The sequence below is a fragment of the Aythya fuligula genome, chromosome 1 (genome assembly GCF_009819795.1).
Source record: "Aythya fuligula isolate bAytFul2 chromosome 1, bAytFul2.pri, whole genome shotgun sequence".
Lineage (NCBI taxonomy): Eukaryota > Metazoa > Chordata > Aves > Anseriformes > Anatidae > Aythya > Aythya fuligula.
In genome coordinates this window covers 186,415,660-186,438,104 of record NC_045559.1, presented here as the reverse complement: position 1 = coordinate 186,438,104, position 22,445 = coordinate 186,415,660, and the positions used below count along the sequence as shown (strand labels likewise).

General features: G+C 42.1%; 1 protein-coding gene across 5 annotated transcripts in view; it reads right to left on the bottom strand.

Annotated features, from left to right (window-relative positions):
- The window catches only part of ATP8A2 (ATPase phospholipid transporting 8A2), a 316,126-nt gene that overhangs the window by 24,282 nt on the left and 269,399 nt on the right, over positions 1-22,445 (bottom strand). For all 5 annotated transcript variants that reach the window (XM_032208014.1, XM_032208013.1, XM_032208016.1 and 2 more), the window contains exons 34-35: positions 9,694-9,782; positions 3,487-3,591 (exon numbers count right to left, since the gene is read on the bottom strand). In XM_032208014.1, coding sequence (XP_032063905.1) covers positions 3,487-3,591; positions 9,694-9,782 — 194 coding nt within the window. The remainder of the gene's footprint in view (positions 1-3,486; positions 3,592-9,693; positions 9,783-22,445) is intronic.

Sequence of the window (22,445 nt, the reverse complement as noted above, 5' to 3'; positions counted from 1 at the left end):
TTTAGGTGTCCAGATGTGATACAGAGAAAAAAATGAGATCATGACCCCACATCTCAGAACAATGCACTTAATATCATCCCTTCAAGCATCACGCTAGTGTTATTTGCAAGGTATTTGGGACCCAGATGTAGCACTCAAGTTATCGATGCTCTTCCCTGCTAAAACCATCCCCCCTCTACTGTTTGCTTCCTCACTTACCATTCCTAAGACAAAAACGTGCACCTGCTTTTAGAGATCAATAAAAGCAAATACAAACTTTCAGGAACTGCTCGAAGTTATTACCAAGATTCAGGATATAACCGGCACTAAGAGTAATTTTTTTTTTATTAACCTAGAAAAATGTCTCTAGCAAGAACAGTTGCCAGGGTGAAGACCTTCTGAAGCGGGACGTGGGTATTTGGGTACCAAGAGGCACCAGCAGATCTCCCAGCCCTCCTACCCAAATTGCAGGGAGGACCCAGGTGCTGTCCCCCTCCTGCTTTACAGAAATTTGGCTGAGCCACTTCAAGTGCTGGTGCCCTGCTGAGCACGTCTCCATGCACTCACTGCCTTCCGGGGTTCGTGAATCCCTTTTTGTTTAGCAGAATAATCCATCCCCATCTTGCACCTCATTTTTCCCCAGAGGTCTAGGCAATGATAAAAGCAATTAGCTCCCTAAATCCCTCTCTTATCTGTAATTGGGTGTGATTTTTTTTGTTGTTTGTGAAAAACACCGCGCAAAAATAGTGTCCGCTACGTGTGACAGGAAACCAGGCCCTGACGACAGCCAGCTTATCTCCCACAGCTGCCTGACCAAACCAACACCTAATGGCTGTGGTTTCGGGAACACTTCCAGCCCAGAGCTAACGCTGGCACTTAGAGGTGACGGACAGACCTGTGCAGTTTTAGTACAGCTCTCCTCTTTCCATCAGAAGTGAGGGGACGGTGGTACCACCCCCTTCCTGCTGAATGTCACACCGCCAGAAATACCCTGAGAGCAGCGGGTCTGCGGGCAGCAGGGGAGAGCAGGGCACACATCTTGGCACTCCTCCTTCCTACAAGGATGCTTGTAGAAAATAATACGAAGCAGAGATGCTGTAAGTGCAGTAAGGTCCCTCTCTGCCTCTTTCCCACCCTCACCCGTCCCTTTGGACAAGCGCAGGATTTCAAGCAGGTGTGAAAGAGCCAGGAGACAAACAAAAGAGATAAAAGGCAGCACGACTCTGAAGAGCACTCAGGAGGCCACATCACAAGCACAGCACAGCAGCTCCTAGCAGGCAGAAGCATTCTACCATTATCTAGTTCGCAGATGGACCACCCAGAAAATCTGGGAGCAATTAGGAAGGAGAACAAACAAATGCGTGGAAAGAAGGGGGGAGGGAGAAGGGGAAGGAGGGCCAGAAGGGATTCCTTACATCATCTCCATGCAAGCGTTGCGAGAATGAAGTGAAGCTATATGGAGGAGGAATGCAGATGAAAGAGTTTGCAGTGAGAATGCAATAAAATAAAAGGCTATGAAAACACACAGGGTATGAATGAATTACAGCATGGCCATTAAACTCACAAAAAGTCAGGACAGTGTGTAAACAGAGCGGAAACCCATCAAGTTCTAGGGGACACGTACACGTGCTTATAGACAGATTAAATGCCAACTGGCTCTGTCACTGCTAATAGCGCATCAACCTGCCTTCCAGCCCACGGATCCAGCGTGCCAAAAGCAGATTCGCTTTCCCACATGGCTGTCAGCAGCTGGCACTTAACACCGGCAGGAAAACACAAACGCAACTTCGTCCTACATGTGGATAGGAACCACAGCAGCACCAAGGAGCTCCTGCCATCAGAACCATGTGTCTGGGAGCAGCCGGTGCTCAGCACGACCAAATCCCACTTGCTTGGCATCTGAGTGGCCCAGCCATCAGCAGGTCTCAACACAAAGCTGCACTTTTTGTGCATTTTGGCTGGGAGGCTCACCTGGTCTTGGTAGCAAGCGCTTCGGCTTCAACTGGCTTCAAGGGGTCTGCTCAGGCCTCTAAAAGCAAGGCCCGTTTTTAATTAAATGGTGGATTTCAGGCAGCTTTGTTGCTTTTAACTGTGGCATAGAACATTGTCTTTGTTGAGGAGCACCGCAAAAGTGCTCCTTTTTCTTTTTTTAAATGATTTGATACGCAGTTTGTGACTTCTGCAAGTGAGTACAACTTAAACACCCTGTTCTGCAGTACCCAAAAGTCACAGCAGAGAAATAACTTGAAATAAAACCTGAACACACCAAGCATTTTGAAGTGATTTTAATCAATAACACTGTGTTTACTTTGTCTTGGCTTGTGAGAAGCGCACTCTGATCGCTATGGCCATCTTACAAACATACTGAAGTTCACAGAAGCATCTTTTTAAAACTTTTCAGTTTACCACAATCTTGGTCAACTCACTCCCTGATAATTTTCCCTAAAAAAAGGGCTTATTAACTCAAAAGTTCAGTTGAAAAATCTACTATCCACTCATCTTAGCAGCAGCTACAATATGGCAATTAGTTTACCTTAGAATAGACATCAAAGGCTCAAAGGATGACCCTGCCCTGCAAGAACAAAATCTTTTAAAAGCTCCATTCCACTCAGTTTGCTAGTTTATAAGGTTTGCTAAAATCCAGTTTAATGATCATGTAGTTTCTTAGCAAGTCATGTGGTGCCATATTGTTTAGGGAACAGAAGAGTTAGTTCTAAAACCTTTTTGAACTCGGGGAGCTTTTCCGACTAGCTGATGCAGAACCACATTCTACGATGGTAAATGAAACTGTTGGATGCAAAAGCCTCACTGTGATTTTCTTTGGCTTCTTTCACAAGAGACAAAAGTTCCCACACAACACAAACTCTCCCCTTACAATGAAGGATTCAATAATAGCAATATGTTCAAGTCCATATGGTGTGGCTACAAGGAAGAGGCACAACGAGAAACTGAGAACCCTGAATGCAGGGGCCTGTACACTGCGGCGAAAAAAAGCAAAAGCAGAAAAAAAAACAAAAAACAAAAAACACGATCCCAACCTTGAGGTGAGAATGAATGAAGTTGTAGGGAAACACCGGATTAGCCGGTTTTCCTTTTAGGTACAGTCTGACTCTCCTCATATCCTGTGTCACCAACAGTTCCCTCCCCTAATGTGGTTATCAGATTGGTTTGTATTTTTTTTTTTAAAGGCAAGGAAAATACGTGCAAGAAACTCCTTACAAAACCAGTCTAGCCCAGTGGCCAGGTAATAGCACTACGTGTCACCAGGCGAGAGACTGAGCTGCAGTTTCCAAATGCGGGCCCCCAGCAGTAATGCAGGAGAACTGAAACTGGAAGGGCTGGCTTTGGTGGGGGCAACAAGCAAATATGAAACAGAACAACAACAACTGAATAATATAGGACAGAAGCCTTCTTACCCTGGCTGCAATCAGATTTGAATGATGAATGAGAAACAGGCAGGGGAGAATAGTAATTTTTTTTTTAAACATTGGCATAGAATTGCCCTACCTCTTTCCATTACTGTCACGAAGCATGGCTTTTCCCAGCTCTCTCGTCTTCATCTCCAACTCCTGAACTTGCTCCAGCAACGTTTTATGGTAGGTGTGCTTTGCTCTGTACCACAAAGACAAGAAAAACATACAAAAAGCCAAATGAACATTGTGTTGTTACAAAAGCCCAATTTTACTTCTCTGAAGACGGGAGCAGAGCTCTCCCTTCGTAGGATTTTGGAAATAAGGCAGTGGATGCGTATGAACAGTCAGCCAAGGTTCACAGCAGGAAATATTATGTAAGAAATGAGAAAGCAGATTGACTTCAAATTTATCTGAGCTTGTCTGCTTCAACACAACTCTCAAGACATAACCAGCTAGCAATGCTATCAGGCTACGCAGCGCTGACACCGCTGCTGTGGGACTGCTCAGGACCTGGGCTCTCAGACAAAAGGAGGGGGATTCATTGAATATTCATGGCAGTAAAGCTTGATTCCTCTCTGTCTTTTGAGCTATGCTTTGCACCGCTCTGAAAACCCGAGAAGAGTCTCAGATGATAATTGCCATTCAAGCCCCTTTATTTTCATTTATCAGTCTCACACGACTTGGAAAGGCACTGATCTCCCCACCGAGCTTTCAAGATGACAGCACCAAGACTGGCTGTGACCTATTTTCTCAGCCTGGGGATTCAAAGAGGAATGTATGTATAACATATGTAACCAAGATTTGGAAAGCAATGTTGCCCCTGTAGTGATTAGTACTCTTTTCAGTTTCACCTCCTACCCCAGTACTATTATTATTAAATTACACCGGTATAAGGAGAACCCAGTCCCCTCTGTCTTGACATTTACAAAGCACTAATACAAAACGCAGGGATCTTTCTCCAATGGGTAGTTTTTGAACAGCTTCCTCTTTGTGTCACTTAAAGGAGGACAAGTATCCCATGAGATAATATTGATTTGCATGTGAGTGCACCATAGGCCTGGAAACAAGATGGAAAGCAGTAGGCTAAGACACCCCTTGCTTCACTTCATGGCACTAAAATTATATTCTTCCACTCTAGAGGTAGCAAAAATGTCTTTAAGTTTTATAAATTCCTGCACGCAGATTCTATAACCCTTAACCAATGATGCAAAACACAAATGTCTACCTCCCTCTAGCAGAAAAGTAATAACTGGTGTATATGTAATTAAAGGAGATCGAAGGTGCATTTAATTTTAAAAAGCATGGTTCTTATCACTCCTTCCATGGGGAATAAAAAACAAAGACCACAAAATCTTCTGAGTCTACTGTAGATGACAGTGGCTTGATATTGAGTTATCCAAGTACTTTGGTCTTTGTGGTGCTGAATTAGGCCTCAAATGTCCCAAAATGACAAGCTAAATTGAAAGATACTTTTCAAAATGTATCTAAATTTAAGAGGAAAAGAAGAGATGACAGCGAAAGATGAAGCATTGAAAAATCTGGAGGCAAAAGTGGTATCAAGGATGTACTTAGATGAGCACCCAGTTGAAACCACCAAAGGATTATAATTTGTAAGGGAACGCCAATAAATTATGGTAGGAGAAAACACAGCAGCAAGTAGATTTTAAAACTCATTCTCTCAAGAATGTGATTACCCATAGCTGCACAAAAATTACTTAGATTCGAGTTGCTATAACTAGTTAGGCTAATGATTACTCTTTGAGAATGGGAAACTATAGGCATCTTTTCATTCTTACAGCCTTTACAGCTGACTTCACTATCGCACTCACTCTTTGAGTCAATACATTAAAACAGTGACCTTGAACACATCTTTTGCCTTTTAAAGAGGCCATATCTGCTAGTGTAAACTTGAAGACTGAGTATGTTTGGAACTTATAAAACCCTTTAAAACCTGTTCTCTCCACGGAGAACGCAGAAACCTGCAAGTATTCAGTCTCTCCTCCCCCAAGGTTTCTTGTTTATCTTGCCACCCAACAGAATTTGGGATGATTTTCTTTTCCCCTAGAGTGAATGCCAAATTCAAAATTTAACCAAATGGAAGTTGAGCAACAAAGCATATCAAAAGCAGCCGTTGAATAGCCATTTCACAACATGGAAAAAATGTTGCCCTGAAGTCAGGGGTACTGAAGCATTTTATAAGCAATGTGAAATGGTGGAACACATGGACTGCCACGGCTGGGTATCCATATAGCAGCCATAAGCACCCAGGTAATTGTTATGCACTGAGTCACCCCTTCACTTGGAGCAAGAACAGCCATGGCAGACTCAGTAATTAAGTATTTATAAAAGGGCCTGAGCTGACCTATCCACATGTTTCCCCAAGAACAAATACTAAAATAAGGCATTACAATTGCCTCAGAGTTTGGGCTTGCTCCCATCAAAGTCAATTGCAAATATTCCATGGACTGCTGGCACCAGGACTGGATACTTCATGATTTTTTCATGATAGCACATTGTTAACTTTTGATACACAAAAATACAGGTAGAAGTCTTAGCTTTTATCTTGTACTTTACAAGTGGCCCTAGATACGTGATCGGCCCTCAATAAATTATGAGCTCTTGTATTCAACATTACCGTTCATCTGAAATGTGATGTGTTACATAAAGACAGACTCACCTTTCCCTCACACGTTGTGGTATTAAGATCATAAGAACAGCTAAAGGGTTATCTCTGCATTTTGGGTGGCTCTCCTCCTTCCAAGCCAGGGAAGCACATAGCTTTACATCACAGCCCTAGGAGGCTATTTAGGGGGTTTGGAGACCAGAACTTGCCTGGGAGAAGCGTGGTTATATTCACAAGCTTTTCTCAAAGCACGATGTCACCTCTGTTGGGGCTCTTCATCATCATCATCATCATCATCATTTTAGGTATCTTGTGTTTCAGGGAATGCAGGCATGGGAAGAGCTCCCGTACCTTCTCATTTATTTATGCTGCTGGAAACGGCAAGTACAACATGCTTCTTTCCCCAGCCTTACCCCACAGGCAAAGAAGAGGCACATCAGGACTTTGGTTGGAATTGTAAGGCTCAGGAAACTTCTCACTATAACACTAACCGTCGATACGCCATTTATTAATGAATTCTTGCCCTCTTCCCTAATTTTGCTGGAGTAAATTCTGCATTTTTATGATTCCCACATAGCTTTGTGGCTCAGACATTTCAAGACTTCCTAGCACCAGTGTATTCAAGTGATGTGCCAACTGCAAGGAAACACTCACCTTATAAAGCTCTGTTCATTTCAATGGTAAAATTTCAATTTCAAGTCCACAACTGGGACTTTTATAAGGCAAAAACCAAATCCAAACAAAGCCACTGAATTTTGGCTAGTGGACCAAAATTAACAGTGAGGTATTGCAACCAAGTATTAATAATAAGTGTCCTTCCTTTTTTTTTTTTTTTTTTTTTTTTAAGAAAAAAATTTCCACTGTTCCTTGATTCAATTTAAAAGAAATATATATATGTACACACACATATTTAAATAAAAAGCCTGGAGCTGCAGAGAACATGGGAGATAAGAGGTGTGTTGACAACTGTAGCCTGTGCAACAAAGGGAACATGTAAAACTAGCTCATGTTTGTCAGCATTACAAATTTTGACACTGGATACAGCACAGCAGTTTAGGAACAAATATTTGCATGGCTCTTAAACACACATTCTGATCCCTTTCAGCCTTCTTCCAGATGAAAATAAATAAATAAATAAAAAACAAAACACAAACACCTCTGTACTGTGTTTTTCTGGCAATATTTTTTGCTGAAATTAGGTGTGTATCTTTTGGGTCACGTGGATGCTCTTTCTGTGGACACGTGCTTCATGCCCAAAAGAAACTGAAAGGGACAAATTCCATGAGCATGAGAAGACAGAGCTGATGGAATTTTATGGCCAAAACCAGATTCTGCTGAATTACAGACAGCAACGTGGTGTAACCGCTGCTGTGGAAATGTGCTGTCTGATTTCCAGAGGCCTTGGGCTCAAGTTTTGAATGGCAAGCCTCTTGGAAAGGAAACAGACCTTTACTCCTTCCATATGGCAGTGCTGATAGCTGTGTCATTTCATTTATCCTAGTTAAAATGCTAATGGTGTTAATTTTTCAGTGATAGGTTAAAAAAAGAAGTCCTGCTTAGAGAACAGATTTTTTACTTAATGTTGATAGGAGCCTCCTGTTTAAAATCTGCTGGGAAAATATCCAGCGTATCAATCACACACGTTTGTCTTGAGAGCTTCACAATCTTTGTACATTCTTGCTCTGAACCATTGAGAGGATTATGTTGCTGAGACTTCTCTAAGAAATATTAAAGAACAGGCTGAGTCAGTAACAGTTTTAAATGAGTAATAGCTGAGGATGAGCCTGCCACGGTCTGGCCTCTTTTACAATTCTTTAGTCATTTTTGCCAAGAACTGATAAGAACTGAAGACAATTTCAGGACATTGAACATGAAAACATCAGAAAAACTAAAGCACAGTCTTGGGCACCTAAGTACATATTTGATCTCTTATGCTGCGAACAGTTCAGCTCCTTTCTGGCTTTAATCACAGGAGCAGTCCCACTGACTTCTAAATATGTCATTTTAAATCATGCCTGACACAGGAGCAGAACCTGTTACGCTAAATGAATTCTAAGATTTTTTCGGAGCTTTCCAAAGCAGTTCAGTGACACAGCAAACTTAAGTATCCAAATTCAAACATTTTGGCCTTAGCTTTAGAATTTTTAAAATGATTTTCAATTGGAGAAGCTTAAGGAATGCAACAAAAAAAACAAACAACAAACAAAACCTAGTGTGCTAGACCATTAAATCAGAGTTTGGCCTTCAAAAATATTTTACATTATGATACTTAGTTTTAATTTTAGCTGTGTAGCTCACAAAAATTAAGCTGAGGAAGAAAATATGAAAGCATATAAGAAGTATTTACTGATGGGTGGATTTGCCTAACAGTAGCTTAATTTAACTGTGCTATCAGCCCCAAAGGAAGAAAAAAAGATGTATGTCTATTACCTGACTTACCCTTTTATGCTGACATGTGAAATGTACCTGTGTTTGGCAAACATTCTGTTTTTATCAGTATTTGCTGTATTTCTCCCTAAATAAAAGAGGGATTTTCCTTGGCTAATTGACAGCTCATTCCTGGAGCTACGTGTTACATATCATTAAGCTTTCACTTCAAGCCTTCATGACAAGTGACACACTAGCCTATATTCCCTCTTCACAGCAGCTGGGCTCTCTGTTTTTGCCTGAGTTGGAATGGCCTGGGTCCTCCTTGTACGAGGTTAGGAAGCATAGCACTGCCCATGGTTAAGAGAGCAAAGGCAATGCTTTCTTTGCCACTCTTCTAATGCAATGGGAATTTCTAGTCACTAGAAAATAATTTCACCAAGACAGTAATTCCTTTAGGCTACAGAAAACCATCTCCATAAAGAAAAAATCTTGGTTGTAACACAGCCTTCCAAGGGAAAGGATGAATGCTTATGGCGTTTAAAAAATAATCTAAACAAAACATTGACAATTCTATCTGCAAAGGATTCTTGTGCATTTAAAACTCCAGTGGTAGAGGAGGTATAAGTAGCCTCCCTTTAAATCAAAGTTCTTGAAATTACTTATTTTCTGCAGTGGTTTGAAACTACAGAGTTTTGAGAAGCTTTGGGGATTACACAGGATTGTATTTCACAAGGTTTGTTCCTCTTCTCCAGGCAGGGAAGAAATCACTAAGACTGACTGTAGAGTCCAGTGAGTACTGCTCTCCTCACCGCTGAATCTTGGAAGACCCAGTTAGGTGAACTGAGAAAGCAGCTGACAAACTGGGAGCTCACAGGGTATGGACTGGAGAACCAACTTTTTTTTCTTTCTTTTTTTTTTTTTTTTTTTTTTTCTTGGGTCTCCCCACATAACCTTAATCTAACTGAACAAATTATTGGCTCCCCTTTAGGAATAAGAGATCTCACGTCTCAATTAAATTTGTCTTTACCTACAGAGTAAGCAATGCATATAATCTAGATGGAAATCTTACTTACTAAAGGAAAGCTGCCTCCTTCAGATTCAGGACTCGTTCCCTCACATCGCTCATTGAATTGGCCATCAAGAAAAGGCTCCCACTTAACTTTGCTCAGAAGTCTTCCAAATGAGTATCACCATTTTGTATTCACTAGAAGGCTTCACAGTTCTTTACAGAATGACACAGACTGAACTGGACAACACGTGCATGCAGAATAATTGCCACAACACAGAGAAGACTGGTTTGGGACTTACGCTGTCCATGCCACATCTTTAACAAGGCACGCAGTGGGCACAAGAAACAAGCCAAACCAGAAGTATCCACATCTCAACACCATTCCAGCCTACGAAGAAAGCAAACAAACTGTGAGCATTTTCAAGCCATCACACACTAACTGGTTGTTTTCAAGGAAAAGGTGGACTGCTGGCATCAGGCACTGCATCCGTGATCTGGATGACGTTGAAATCTGTGGGGGCAAGACAGAAGGGGAAAGTCTCATCAACTCTTAATATAAATTAGGCCTCTGACTGAGAAACAACAACAGAATTTCTCACTAGGATCATTCCTTATGATCCCATATTCCCTAGAATTTATGTTATGTTAATGTTATGTTATTTATGTAATGTTTTATGTTATGTTTCGACCATATCCTTCACTGATATCAGCTTGTGGATCCAGGCAGACATAGTTTCACTCATGGAGAATTGCACCATAAATGTTTAGCTTGCATTTTTTGGCTACCTTTTCTGCCCTTTGCTTGTTCTCTTTCTACCCCGCTGCTCCAGACCTCTGAGCAGCATCAAACTGACATGGAAAAGAAATGGATGTCTCATTAAAATGTTTCAGTCCCACTGCACTTAAACACAGGACTTCCTGCTCAAATTACTGCCGAGACCCAGGGTGGGAAAGATTCACTCTTGTCCTTGCAAACGGATTTTTACAAACAAAGAGCTCAAAGTTTATATTTGCATTTCATTCATTGTTGTAATGCTTGAAGAAAAACCTTGGTAGGATTTGAGAAGGAAGACATCCAGAAACCCTGCAGGTCCCAGCACACAGATACAGCTGCGGAACAAAGCTGAAACACGGCACTATTTACAGAAATGCTATTTTAGGTCATTTATCTAGAGGTCTCCTCAGGACCTTTTAAAGACAAATTAATGGTAAGAGCCGGCTTGATATACAGAAGACTGCAACCTCACCACCTCTTGCATGAGCATGTGCGCATACACATGTCCCAGAAGAATCATTTAAGTTTTCTACTACACCAGAAGTAATATTTTTCTATAAATCACGTGTAGCACACAACTAAAAAATGGGCTGAAAGATGTCAACAGCATTCCCAGTGGCTGGCCACACTCTGCTCTCTTGCCGGTGGATACTGCCATGTCCCTTCCCCAAAACCTTGACTTCTCCATAGCCTGTATGCCACACACAAGGCACATGTGTACCAAAAATGTTTGTGTGTGATGCAGCCAAAGGCCCGGAGACACACACCCACGGACACAGAGACAAAGCAGCTGACTCAGTGGTGAAGTGCAGGTTTAGCTGTGCTGTATTTGCAGCACCCAACAGAAGAGCAGCCCGCACTGGGGGAGCATCAGGGAATTTTACAGACAAACACAAGGCTGAACTACAGAACGGGAAACTGAACAAAATGCCTCCGAGCCTTTAAAATGTGCTGTGAAGACAAAATGTGTAATGAGACGCTTTGTTAAGACAAAGGGGGTTGGTCTCAAGGGAAGGACCCACCACCATACAGCAGAGCTTGAGAACCGAGGACAGCAGTCACACTGCGTTGCCAGATGTCACCCGCAGCACCCAGCATCTTCTCCCCGTGTCGTTCCCTGTTTGGAGTTGTCCACCCCTCGGTCCAGTCACATTCAGCTAGCAGCAACTTGCCCTTGGATGGCTAAGCACTGAGTACTCCCCAAAACATTTTCCACTTCTGAATGTGCTACCCTTCACGCTGCTGCTGGACTGACAGAGCAGTGGTAAATCTTGTACCGAAACCGAGAGCAACCGAGACTGTGCTAAAACATTTATGGACGTTTTGCCACCCACACGGACAGTAAGCAAACAAATTCCAGTCTGAGAATCAGCTCGCAGTTATTTGGGATCCCTCACGCCTGCTTTCACAGGAGGATGCCAGAAGCACGCAGTCAGTTTTGATACATGCTTCTTTAAAGGAAAGGATGGGCAGGAATTAGAGGGGAATCTTAACTTTATTGTTAGCCAAAGGACTGATCTGTAATAACACAGTGGCAAAATACGATGAGATTTATACTGCTGCTTTGCTTTTCCTTGGCTGTGACCCTGAAAGCGCCAGCAGTTTCATCTCATCAGCATTTCCACTGCCCATCCTTCCACTGCTTGTGCTAATGAAGGCTAAAAAAGGCCCATCGTACCCTATATGCATTTTCTGGTACCATCGTATCCTATATGCATTTTCTGGTACTAGAAGCAAAAATATTTTGCATTCTCCTTTTTGCTTTCCTAGCTGAAGGAAGCTCAAGGCACTTCTAATGTGCAGACCAATCCAAGTATGTGTTTGGTAGAAGTTTAAATGCTATTTTTTTTATTTTATTATAATGTTGTCAACTCAGTCAATAGCTAAGGGCTTGGCTATTTCACACGTTCAGCTCTCTGCCCTGAAGAAGCTCAGGCCAAATACTTCTTGCCTGCAGCTATGCATTTTACTTCAGTGCTAGCCTGTCGGCAAACGGCACCACAACAGTGAACGCATTCATCTCAGCTCACCCTCTGCAGCCACTCAGGGTGCTACCGGCAAGCCTTTTTCCACACAACCTGCTCCAAGTTTTGCTCCGTTCCTGAGCTCATCTGGAAGGCTCCTTCCCTGCTCATTTCTAGCTTCCTCCTGCAGTTATATGTCTGCTAAGCTGCCTGGCTGCGAACTGGTTTGCCTTGAAAGCACAGAGCTGAGCTCTGCCTCCCCTCCGGCAGGGTTACCCCATCCCCTCGCCCAGCAGGAGCTCCTCCACAGAGGATCCCCTGGAAGCCACCTAACGTGGGGTGGGCACATCCACAGCCAGCATTTTTGGGATGTTCCCCAACAGGGCTATGAAGAGAAGCGATGGTCAGGACACCTATAGATCGCACCGAAGCCTTCACAGCCCTTCTCGTGTTCCCCTGCGAACAGGAAGGTCACGGCGAAGTTTGTTTTTTAAACACAATCAGAATTTGACCGCTTCTGTCATTACACAGGCCCCACGACAGGCAACCAAGTCATTTTTAGCCTGTCTGCTGGTGTAAACATCAGTGCCTAGCACATCCGAAGGCAACTACCAGAAGCCATTTATCACATGGCACCCCCCAACACTCCATACTGATGCCTGTCTCCTGCTGGAGACCCTGAAGCTTAAGCTGCTGCCAAGCACTGCCGAGGCTGCCGCGGTAAAACATCTCATTTTAGAGGATGTAACACTTGCTAAAATGAAAGAATGGGAACGAGAAAAGAAAGAAAAAGTTTAGCTCTGGTTATTTCGGCTGACGAGCAAATCGTTTAGCAAATAATGCCTCTAACCAGTTGTAAACTTGCTTTTTAAGGATGGGTACCTTTTTAAATCTTTAAATCCAACAACAATAAAAGTGACAGTACTGGCTGGTAAGAACAACTAGGAAGATCTCCTCTGTACCACTATTATTTCAGAAAGCACAGACTAAGTGGTTGTTTTTTTAACCAAGGACTACATAAGGATACCAAATAAGCAAACAGGTTGTTCAAAACAAACCTTACGTTGCAATGTGGAATACATTTCAATCTATTTTCTCCATTTTACTATTTCTCTTGCTACGCAAACAAGCATTATTCATACTTTTACTTCTCTGCCAATAGGTGGTGCCACCAATTTCGACAATTCTTCCCAGCCAGGAGAGAGATGCCAGGAAGAGCTCAGGTGTGGGAAGGCGTTCAGACTGCTTTGGTACTCACAGCATGGCCGGGCAACAACCGGGGACCAGCAAAGGGTTCAGACAAACCAAATGAGAATCTCATCCACCTTAGGTTGCTCAAGAAAAGTGAGTTAAAATTTCCTTTCACATTACAAATAATAAAAGCTTTTTATTGCTTCATTTCCTCGTATGCCCAGGCATCCTAGTTCTGATTAAAACAGACAGCAAAAACATAAGTTCACTGTGCAAACAGCTGGCTTTGTATTTACAGTGCCACTAAAATTATTACTGAAAGTGTGCCTGGATCCTGTTCATAACCGTCTCCACATGGCATGGATAAGGATCCAATAAGCCACTCGATTTTGGTTTCACATTCATTCAAGTGCCAGCATCCCACGGGGATCCAAATCCAGTCTGCTGTCACCTGCATGGTGACAGTCGGATCACTTCAGTCCTCACCAGTCAAACGAGGGCGATGGCACAGCCTTTGGCAGCACTTGGGAAAGGAGGAGATGGGGAGAGAAGGGTCACGTGATGATTGTGAGGGGTTCACGTACCATGATAATGGCATGGGAAATGGTCACCAACATCACTAAGATGCTACTGATCCAGATGCCTATGGCGCTGAAGGATCCAGCTGATGAGCTGCAGGTGCAATTCCAGAAGCGTTGGCTCTACAGCTCCCATCTCACTGCCTCTGCAGCTAATGCAGGAGGCAGTGCAACCACGAGCAGGCAGCCAAGCTCACCTTCAGGTCATCAGCTGCATCGACATCTTTTTTTTTAATGCTTTCCATTAATAAATCTGAATCCTAGCTTCAGTGGGAGCAGGAACAGATCCCATGTATGAAAAAAAAAAAACAACTATCACAGATTATGAACAGTATCACTGTGCAAACTCTCCTGTGAAATGATGCATTTATACAGGTGGAGGACCATTGTCCAAACACATTTTCCCTAAGAGAACTGTACTGTGAGGTCTCTGCATGCTTTGGATCCTCTCAGGACTGAATGTTTCACTGCCAGCACTGGTTAGTTCTATTTTTTTCAAAAGACTTCATCTTGAAAGGGTAAAAATATTAAATGTTTATCCATCAAGTGGCTGAATTGGTCTTAAGAAGACACAGGAGTTGCCACATGTTAACACTGCAAGCACATGCCATGCAAACAGCTGGGAGATTGTGGCATTTTCATAAATTATTCTGAAGGCACAAAGTAGCAATGGCTTTCTCCCACTTCTGTGACAGAAGAGCAATTGTTAGGTTCAGACAAAACCTTTTACTATTCCTATTAGCTCATATGGAATGAGCAGCATCTCTACCACGTGCAGTTATACAAAACACAAAAATCACGTTGTAATTATTATACAGCAAGATCCTTAAAGTGCTACAAATAGCAGCCCCGCTTTAAAGCCCATACACATTAAAAATCGAGTGCGGAGAGATGACATGGTTTGCTCATGGTCACACAAATCAATTGCAGAGCTGGGCAGATTGCCCAAGCCCCTCAATTAAATCGTACTATGCAGAGAGTGAGCCTACCGGAGCCGGAGTATGAAATATAATCAATATCCAAGAATGCAGTCTCAAGGATTTTCCCTCTGCACGTTGGAACATAATCTAGCCTCAACATGAGTCGGCGCTTAAGAACAACCCCCCAAGCCCGCAGTATAAGTGTAGCCAGCTCCAGGCTGGACAGATTTACTGGATTCAGGGCTGACAGGTGTGATCAACAGATTTACCAACTCCCTCCTCAACAAGCATCTCGGCTGGAAGCGTGCCTAAAGAATAACCCCCTTTGGGTTAGTGGCAAAGTGTTAAAAACGAGGCAAAAGAATTTGCTTTCCCCTCCTTCTTACACCGCTGGGAGCCAGGAGTACCTCGAATGCAATCAGCGGAGCTCTCCTCCTGAAAGGCTGGCTGGATGTTTCCATGGCTGAACTAGGGATGTGCAATGTTTTCCATAATGTAAGAGGTCTCGTTCTGAAATGACTCAGATGAAAACAATGACCTCACTGGCTGGCTGGCTTTAACACAATGACACATTGGTCCAGTCTCCAACCTATTTCCTCCCTCTCCCAGTCTCCGCTCATACAGCCACTGCCCCCTGAGAGCAGTAAAAGGAGCGAAGGAAAATCAGATACTTCTCTCAGACATTTTACCCCCTTTTCTTAATTTTGCCAGTCATACTTGAAACCATCTGGAAGACTAGAATAAGAAGCCTATCCACTGTCTAGCTTTCGTGCCACAGTGATCAAGTTTATTGCTAGTTTCAATTTAAAGCCTGAAGAAAAATGTGTGGATGAAGGATAGGAGAAGTACTAGGACAGGAACAAAAAGGCCAACACTATCACAAAGTTTGGTACTCCTACTAAAGCCCAGGAGATTTTTTTATACAGGTGTCAGAAAAGAAGTTGTTAGCTTTGATGGTTAGAAGATAGTATGAAAATAGAGGCTAAAGTACAGAAACCCCAGAAAATACAATTGCAACAACAACAAATTGCTTGTTTGAGCAACACACTGTCCTTTCACAGTTAGAAAATGCCAGGAGCTGGTGATACAATACCAAAGCTTTCACAAATACTCCTACCATTTTGGAGAAACTCGAGTTAAAACACCCTATGAGCACGGTGAAACCCTCAGATCTTCTACTCTCTTCCATTTTCTAGCTGGGAACTATTTTCCATAATGGAGGAATATCACCTTTTTTTTAGTTCTACTTTTTAATGTAATTTACAGAAATTAATATTTGATACATAAACGAAATTGCCATGAATATTATTGGGCAAACACATCCCAAAAGGTGTTACTAAGCTGTTTTGTGTCAATTAAAACATAGTCTACATAGGCAGCCTTGCCCAAGAAAAGTTACTATATCTCATTCCTTAATTAGTACACAACACTGCCAATTAAACAAGGAGCCTGCCCAAGTTACTTTTCATTATTACTCTGATAGTAGAGAATTAAGGAAATTAATCAGATGGTGTTTTAATTTGATTTTATGGTTCACTGGCAGCATAAACTCTGATGCAGTTTCATGCGGCCTATCATTCCTTTTTTCATGATTGGTTCTATTAAGCTAAAGAAATAACGTAAATGAATGTTTCTTCAGAGTTATTTGGAGAAATTTCTTGGTTAAAAATTGGTAGTAAAATCATGTTCCACATAAATCGGTATCAGTGGATTGCTGAAATTTTATTAGAGAGCACACATCTCATTAACAAAAGGGCCTTCTCCTCAAAGTGGATGAAATGCCTCAGTAAACCTTTAGGTAAATGGCACTAGGGGCTAATTATTCTTCCTGGTTAAAAAAATATTAAAAAATAATAGTTCTGTATAAGTCTGAGCTCCCCAGCACAAATTAAAAGTTACTAATTAGAAGTCATTCCTTCCTTAACGTGAATTCTTGTGGACCCTGAACACCTTGAAGAAAAAGAAAACAAAAACTGGTGCAGAGGATGCTGAGGATTGCATCCAAGCTTTACTTTCTCTTGTCTGAGTCAGGCATGATATTATCCCGAATCATAACCCAGGCTGAGTTTTCTTAGATGCTCACAGTCGAGGATGCTGTGTAGAGAGACCTGCCATGCTCCCGTAATTTCACTGAGCCCAAATGAAATCTGTATCGAAGTGTGCTTCCCAGTGTGAAGCCAAGTCACTCCTACATGTTTTTATCTTTCATTTTTCAGATTACTTGCAGTTCCTTTCCTTCTTCCCTCCAAATTATATTCTTTGTATTTATGTCTGTGTTTAATGTAAATCTGAAACAGTGATTTTGATAGACCTGACAACGAAACGGTCTGTCTTGTTCACTGTTCCAGGCGCGTCAGTACAAACTTTTACTCTGCATATAAAAATAAATTTATACCTTACAATACATTTCTTCTTTTTGAAGTCATGTTCAGCATATAACCACTCTTGTTTGGTGCCTGTAACTTTTTCTGTGCAGGTTTTAATAGTAACCACTCTTGTATAGTAGCTGCCCTTATTTAATAACTGTGCCTTTATCATGAAAGCTGCAGGGGAAAAAATTAAATTTTACAGAACCCACCTTTGAATTTAAAACTCCAAGGGAATAATTATGTTTTAACAGAAGCCATTTCTTGCCAATGAAGATATAAGATATTTGTACTACCTGCCAAGTTACACCTACAAAAAAAGAGTCACAACCTTCAAATTTCCTGGCTTTGTGCACTGCAATTTTCCAACTCTGCTACTGCACCAACACTGGCTTCCTCGCACAAAATGCATTTGTTTCAAGATATGCCCCCATCCCCAGTACTAGCAAAGCAGCATCCCTGAGCAAAAAGATGATCTACCTAATGCACCAAAAAGATCACTTACAGGAACTTCAGTGTTATTCCACCTCTAACACGGTTTCATGGTATGAATTTGGGCACGTGTCCTAACCTCAGAGGAAAAGTAGAAAATGGTTTATCCCACTGAGTGTTTTGAAAATATTTTTTTAAACAAGTGTTCAAGTACTATTCGGGAAAAAGAAAAAAAAAAAAAAAAGAAAAGAAAAGAAAAAAAGCTTTTTATGTTAACATCAAATAACACGTCCTCCATCTCACATGATTGTTTTACACACATTATTAAAAATAATCTTTGAAGTCTGTGTTTATTCCTCTTCTATTTGTTTTGCCACTTTGTGGCAAGCATTTTTGTGCCTTTGCAGACCACCTCAAAAAGATGGATTAATAAAGAAAACTTAACTCATTAACTCAGCTACAAATTTAAGTATTTCAGATAAGTATAATTAGGCAACTATCCATTTGTCTGGATGATTTAAATAATTCTGTCTTCCAAGCGAAGCTGTTGACCAAACCTCCTGTTCTCCAAACCCCAAGTTCTCCAGCACATACATAGCAAAGATCTGGAACAGTCAGTGGCAAAGCTTTCATCAGCATTAGTTAAAATTAGATTCTTCACCTTGTCCACACATTTGGCAAATAAGTTGATTTTAGCAAGACTGCTGTTCTCCAGAGCCCTGATCCAGCAATTTAGATGGGGCACGCAGACACCTGAGTTTGCAGGCAGCACGTCAGAAAGTACCGTGACTCTGCACGGGGTTTGTTGCCTGCAGTGAGCTACAGCACTAGGACCCATGAATGGAAAGTGCTGTGTTTTCTGATATTTTAACTTATTTCCTGATATAGTCCGAGATTCACTGGGATACCACTGTCCCCTGTGTCTTACATCTTGCAGATTTCTCAATAGCTCAGGAGCTCCAGAAAATGCCTGATAATACAGCCTGAATTAGCTCTAGTAACTACTAGGCCAGTAACAGAGCAGATCTCTCCCCGTTTTTCAAATTGGGGTCTAGGTTTATAAATCATTGAGCAGGCTGACTTCCTACTGAAGCCAATAGCAGCTGAAAGCACTTCACTTCCACAGAGAGGGCTCTGCAAAACTACATCCTGTAAATTTAATTTTATAGATCTTTTGTCTGTTTTCAATCTGTTATATCAATGCAGACTTGCATCAGATAAGCCATTACTTCCCCACACTGCATTTCTCCAGAAAGAGTAGTTTATTAGCTCAGTGACTACATATTGACCTAGGATTTTATCTTCACTCAGTTACTATATTCAATGGCTCTTCTTGAAACACACCCCAAATGCAGTTAGCTCCGAGTTTTCTTTACTGTCCCACTGTCTCTCTTGAAGGCCCTACAGACTTGGGTTGTTCCAGAATGACTGCAATTCGGCTCAGATCAATGGAGTCTTACCACAAATGGGTACCACTTCCCATAAAACCTTGGTTTTCATTCCCGGAGCAATTTACTTCATTGCTTAAGCACATATGACCTCCTCCGACAGCCACCATATCTTTGTTTCTTGTATTATCACGTACAAAGTGCATTTGCACTCGTTCCCACCAGACCTTTGCCAAACCCTAGATTTGCATCCTGTCTCTCCCGTATTCCTTTCACCCTTCACTAAAATCTTCGTAACAATAGCACGATAGAGAAGAGTAGTGATTTACATAAATTCTTTTTTCCACATCACGTAGTAAAACACAGCTACAGCTGTCTGCTCTGAACCTATAAATATATGAACTGCAGCCAAGAGTTACCTTCGTGGCCTACAAAGATGCCTGAAAAATTGTGCCACAATTTGTCACAGGCAAATTGTGCAACGTTCGATGTCTGCAGGGGACACCTACTGACGTGACAAACCATCTCCACCACTCAGTCTTGGTCATCTCTTGCCACCCATTTTTCCATACATGGCTGATTTCTGAGCATACAATACTCAAAACACAAGAGTCAGAGACAGACAGAACAGATGAAGACAAAGCTGTCCCACAGGAAACCATCTCTGATTTGTAAAACATCTGCAAAATGACAGAGAAGGCCACAAGCTCTAGTTGGAGGTGAAGAGGCTCTCCTGAGAGCCCAGTGCCAGGCTGGGCCATGCAGCTTCATCCCCTCCATGCCATGCACCACCATGGAGCCCCTGAGGCCTCTGCCTCAGGAGCGAGTGAGGCACTACTACTACACCGCCAACTTCTCTGTTAGGGAGAAGGCTGAAGAAATGCGACACCGCTTGGTGCATTGACTTTATTATATTGATTTATGCTTTCCCTTTAATTAAAAGGTACCAGGAAAACATTTGTTTTTGATTTGGATATTGAAATCCACCGAGGCCTATTCCAGCAAGCTCCTCAGCGCGGGTGCGGCGGGCCCTGTCTGCGTCTCCACAATGAATTACTTCCGCAACTGCACAGCCCTAAAGCCCCTCCGAATCCTTCCCCGTAATCCCCAACATCTGCTCCCTGTCCAGCCGAGGCCAACTGTGGGAATCGGCGAGGATCTGCTGTCAGCGCCGGCGCAGATGAGTAAACACGCGAGGGCCTGTGTCAGCCCGCCGTGTGATTTCAGCTGAGAGCTCCGGACATAAAGCAAGGTTCTCATTTAAGGCATTCGCAACGTCAAGGAAACACCTGTTAAGAAACTATCCAAAATAAATTTGCCGTGAGCCTTTCAAGAAAGGGAAAAAAAAAAGAAAAAAAAAGTGATTGACAGCAGCAGTACAAGGTCTGGCGGCAGCAGAATTCAAAGCCCCATTACAAACTCAGACCAATTGAATATACAAACAGCACTATTTCTCATTTTAGTACTAACAGTTACTATTTCATTTCTCATCTTCCACTTAAAATAGATACTCGTCTTACTGAGGTTTGACCTATTTTGCTATTTTGACCCGTTTTATTTTCTCCTGGGTGCAAAAGCCCTACAATGGCATGTTGTGTAGCTCGAGAAGAAGCACTCCTCTAGCGTTACACTTGAAAATCACGTCAGCAGCATACCATCATGAACAAGTTTTAAAATAGCTTCTGCATGGCTAGTGAAAAAGGTGGACAGTGATACACTGCTTAAAGCACACAAGGCACAGTAAATGGAAAAAGAGTAATTTTGCAATTAACATTCAAATAGTAAAGGTATTGAGATTTTCCAAAGCCATTTACGTGACATCAGAAAGCAAAAACGCCGAAGTCTTTCAGGTTTTGAATGTCAGGAACAACAGGGACTTTTGTAAAAGCTTATCAACAAACTTCTTCATTTAAATCAATGATTTTTGCCTTTGGGATCATAGAGGCCTATCCAGGCAAACTGTGGGGGCCCTTTTCTGCTTCCCCGCATGCACACCTGACCAGCAGTCACACACAGGCTGCTTGCTAACAAGTTAGTTATTCCTGGTGTGACTATTGTGGGATTTGGCAAAAACTCTTAAATGACTTTGGAGCATAGGTCACACTAATGTTCAAGTACAACTAGATCAAATATTTGCAATATTTTGCATTTCTCGGCTTCTTTCTATCCAGGGCTCTCCAGCAAGAAGTATGCTGCTTACTGATTTGAACTCTACGCTATGCCTGTGAGATAGGAAGTTTTATTTCCCATACTATAAATATGGAAAATGAACTTAGCAATTAAGCAACTCTCCCTACATCACACAGCAGTTCTGGGCCAAAGGCAGGTGAAGCCAGCTCCAGGTGATTTCCCTGGGAGGCAGGGTGCCAGGGACAGCAAGTGCCTCCACAAAGGCAACCATGACCCTTCTGCTGTGCCTACACCAGAGAGGAACTAGAAAAATCCTGGGCATGGCACAACAAACAGCCCAAAGTGTTTCTTTGCCTAAGTCAAACAGACTTTCTCCACCAGATAACCTCTATTTATTCAGATTTCCGTATTTTGGTTGGTACAACTTTACTGAACCCTTTATCAGAGCCTTAGAAACTAAGGTCCCAGATAGAGAGAAGGTCTTTGCACAGCTGAGTAATGAGTTAGATAACACAAAACCAACAGCCGGGCTAAAACACAGTGGTCTTAACGGAGATCAGCAGCAGAGTCCTACAGACATCTGTGCTACAATTTGTGCCAATCTGTAATTCACAGATAGTGCAGAGAATGGGTAAATAGCAAGGCATCAGTTTGGTAGGATACCATCTCCCTTGACAAGTATATATAATCATACAAGTTAAGAAGAAGGAATGGCAAAATGACTTTATGGGCAATAAAATAAAATTCAATATCCTTAAGTGAAGACTGATAGACATAACGAAAAGTGATAGTAGTAACAGCTGAAGGCCTAAGGAATGTAATCTTCTTAATCAGTGGTCCAAAGACAGCAAATGAGTATTAGGACTTAACAGTAACAGGATAAAGAAAAACAGAATATTCAGCTGCTGTAAAAATCTGTGCTTCATCTGCATTCTCCCTCCACTTGAAAACGGACACAGGAGCACTACAAAAAGTTGAATGAAAAGGTAGAAATAATCAGAATACGGCATGGTTTCACTAACAGGTAATGTGATGACTTTCACTGGAACAGGCTGCCCAGGGAAGTGGTGGAGTCACCATCCTTGGAAGTCTTCAAAAGACGTTTAGATGTAGAGCTTAGGGATATGGTTTAGTGGAGGGCTGTTAGCGTTAGGTTGGAGGTTGGACTCGATCACCTTGAGGTCTCTTCCAACCTAGAAATTCTGTGATTCTGTGATTCTGTGACTTTCCATTTCTGGAAAAAAAGGGAAGAGGGAATATAAAAACTCGTACAGACAAGAACGGCAGAAAATATGTAAGCAGAATAA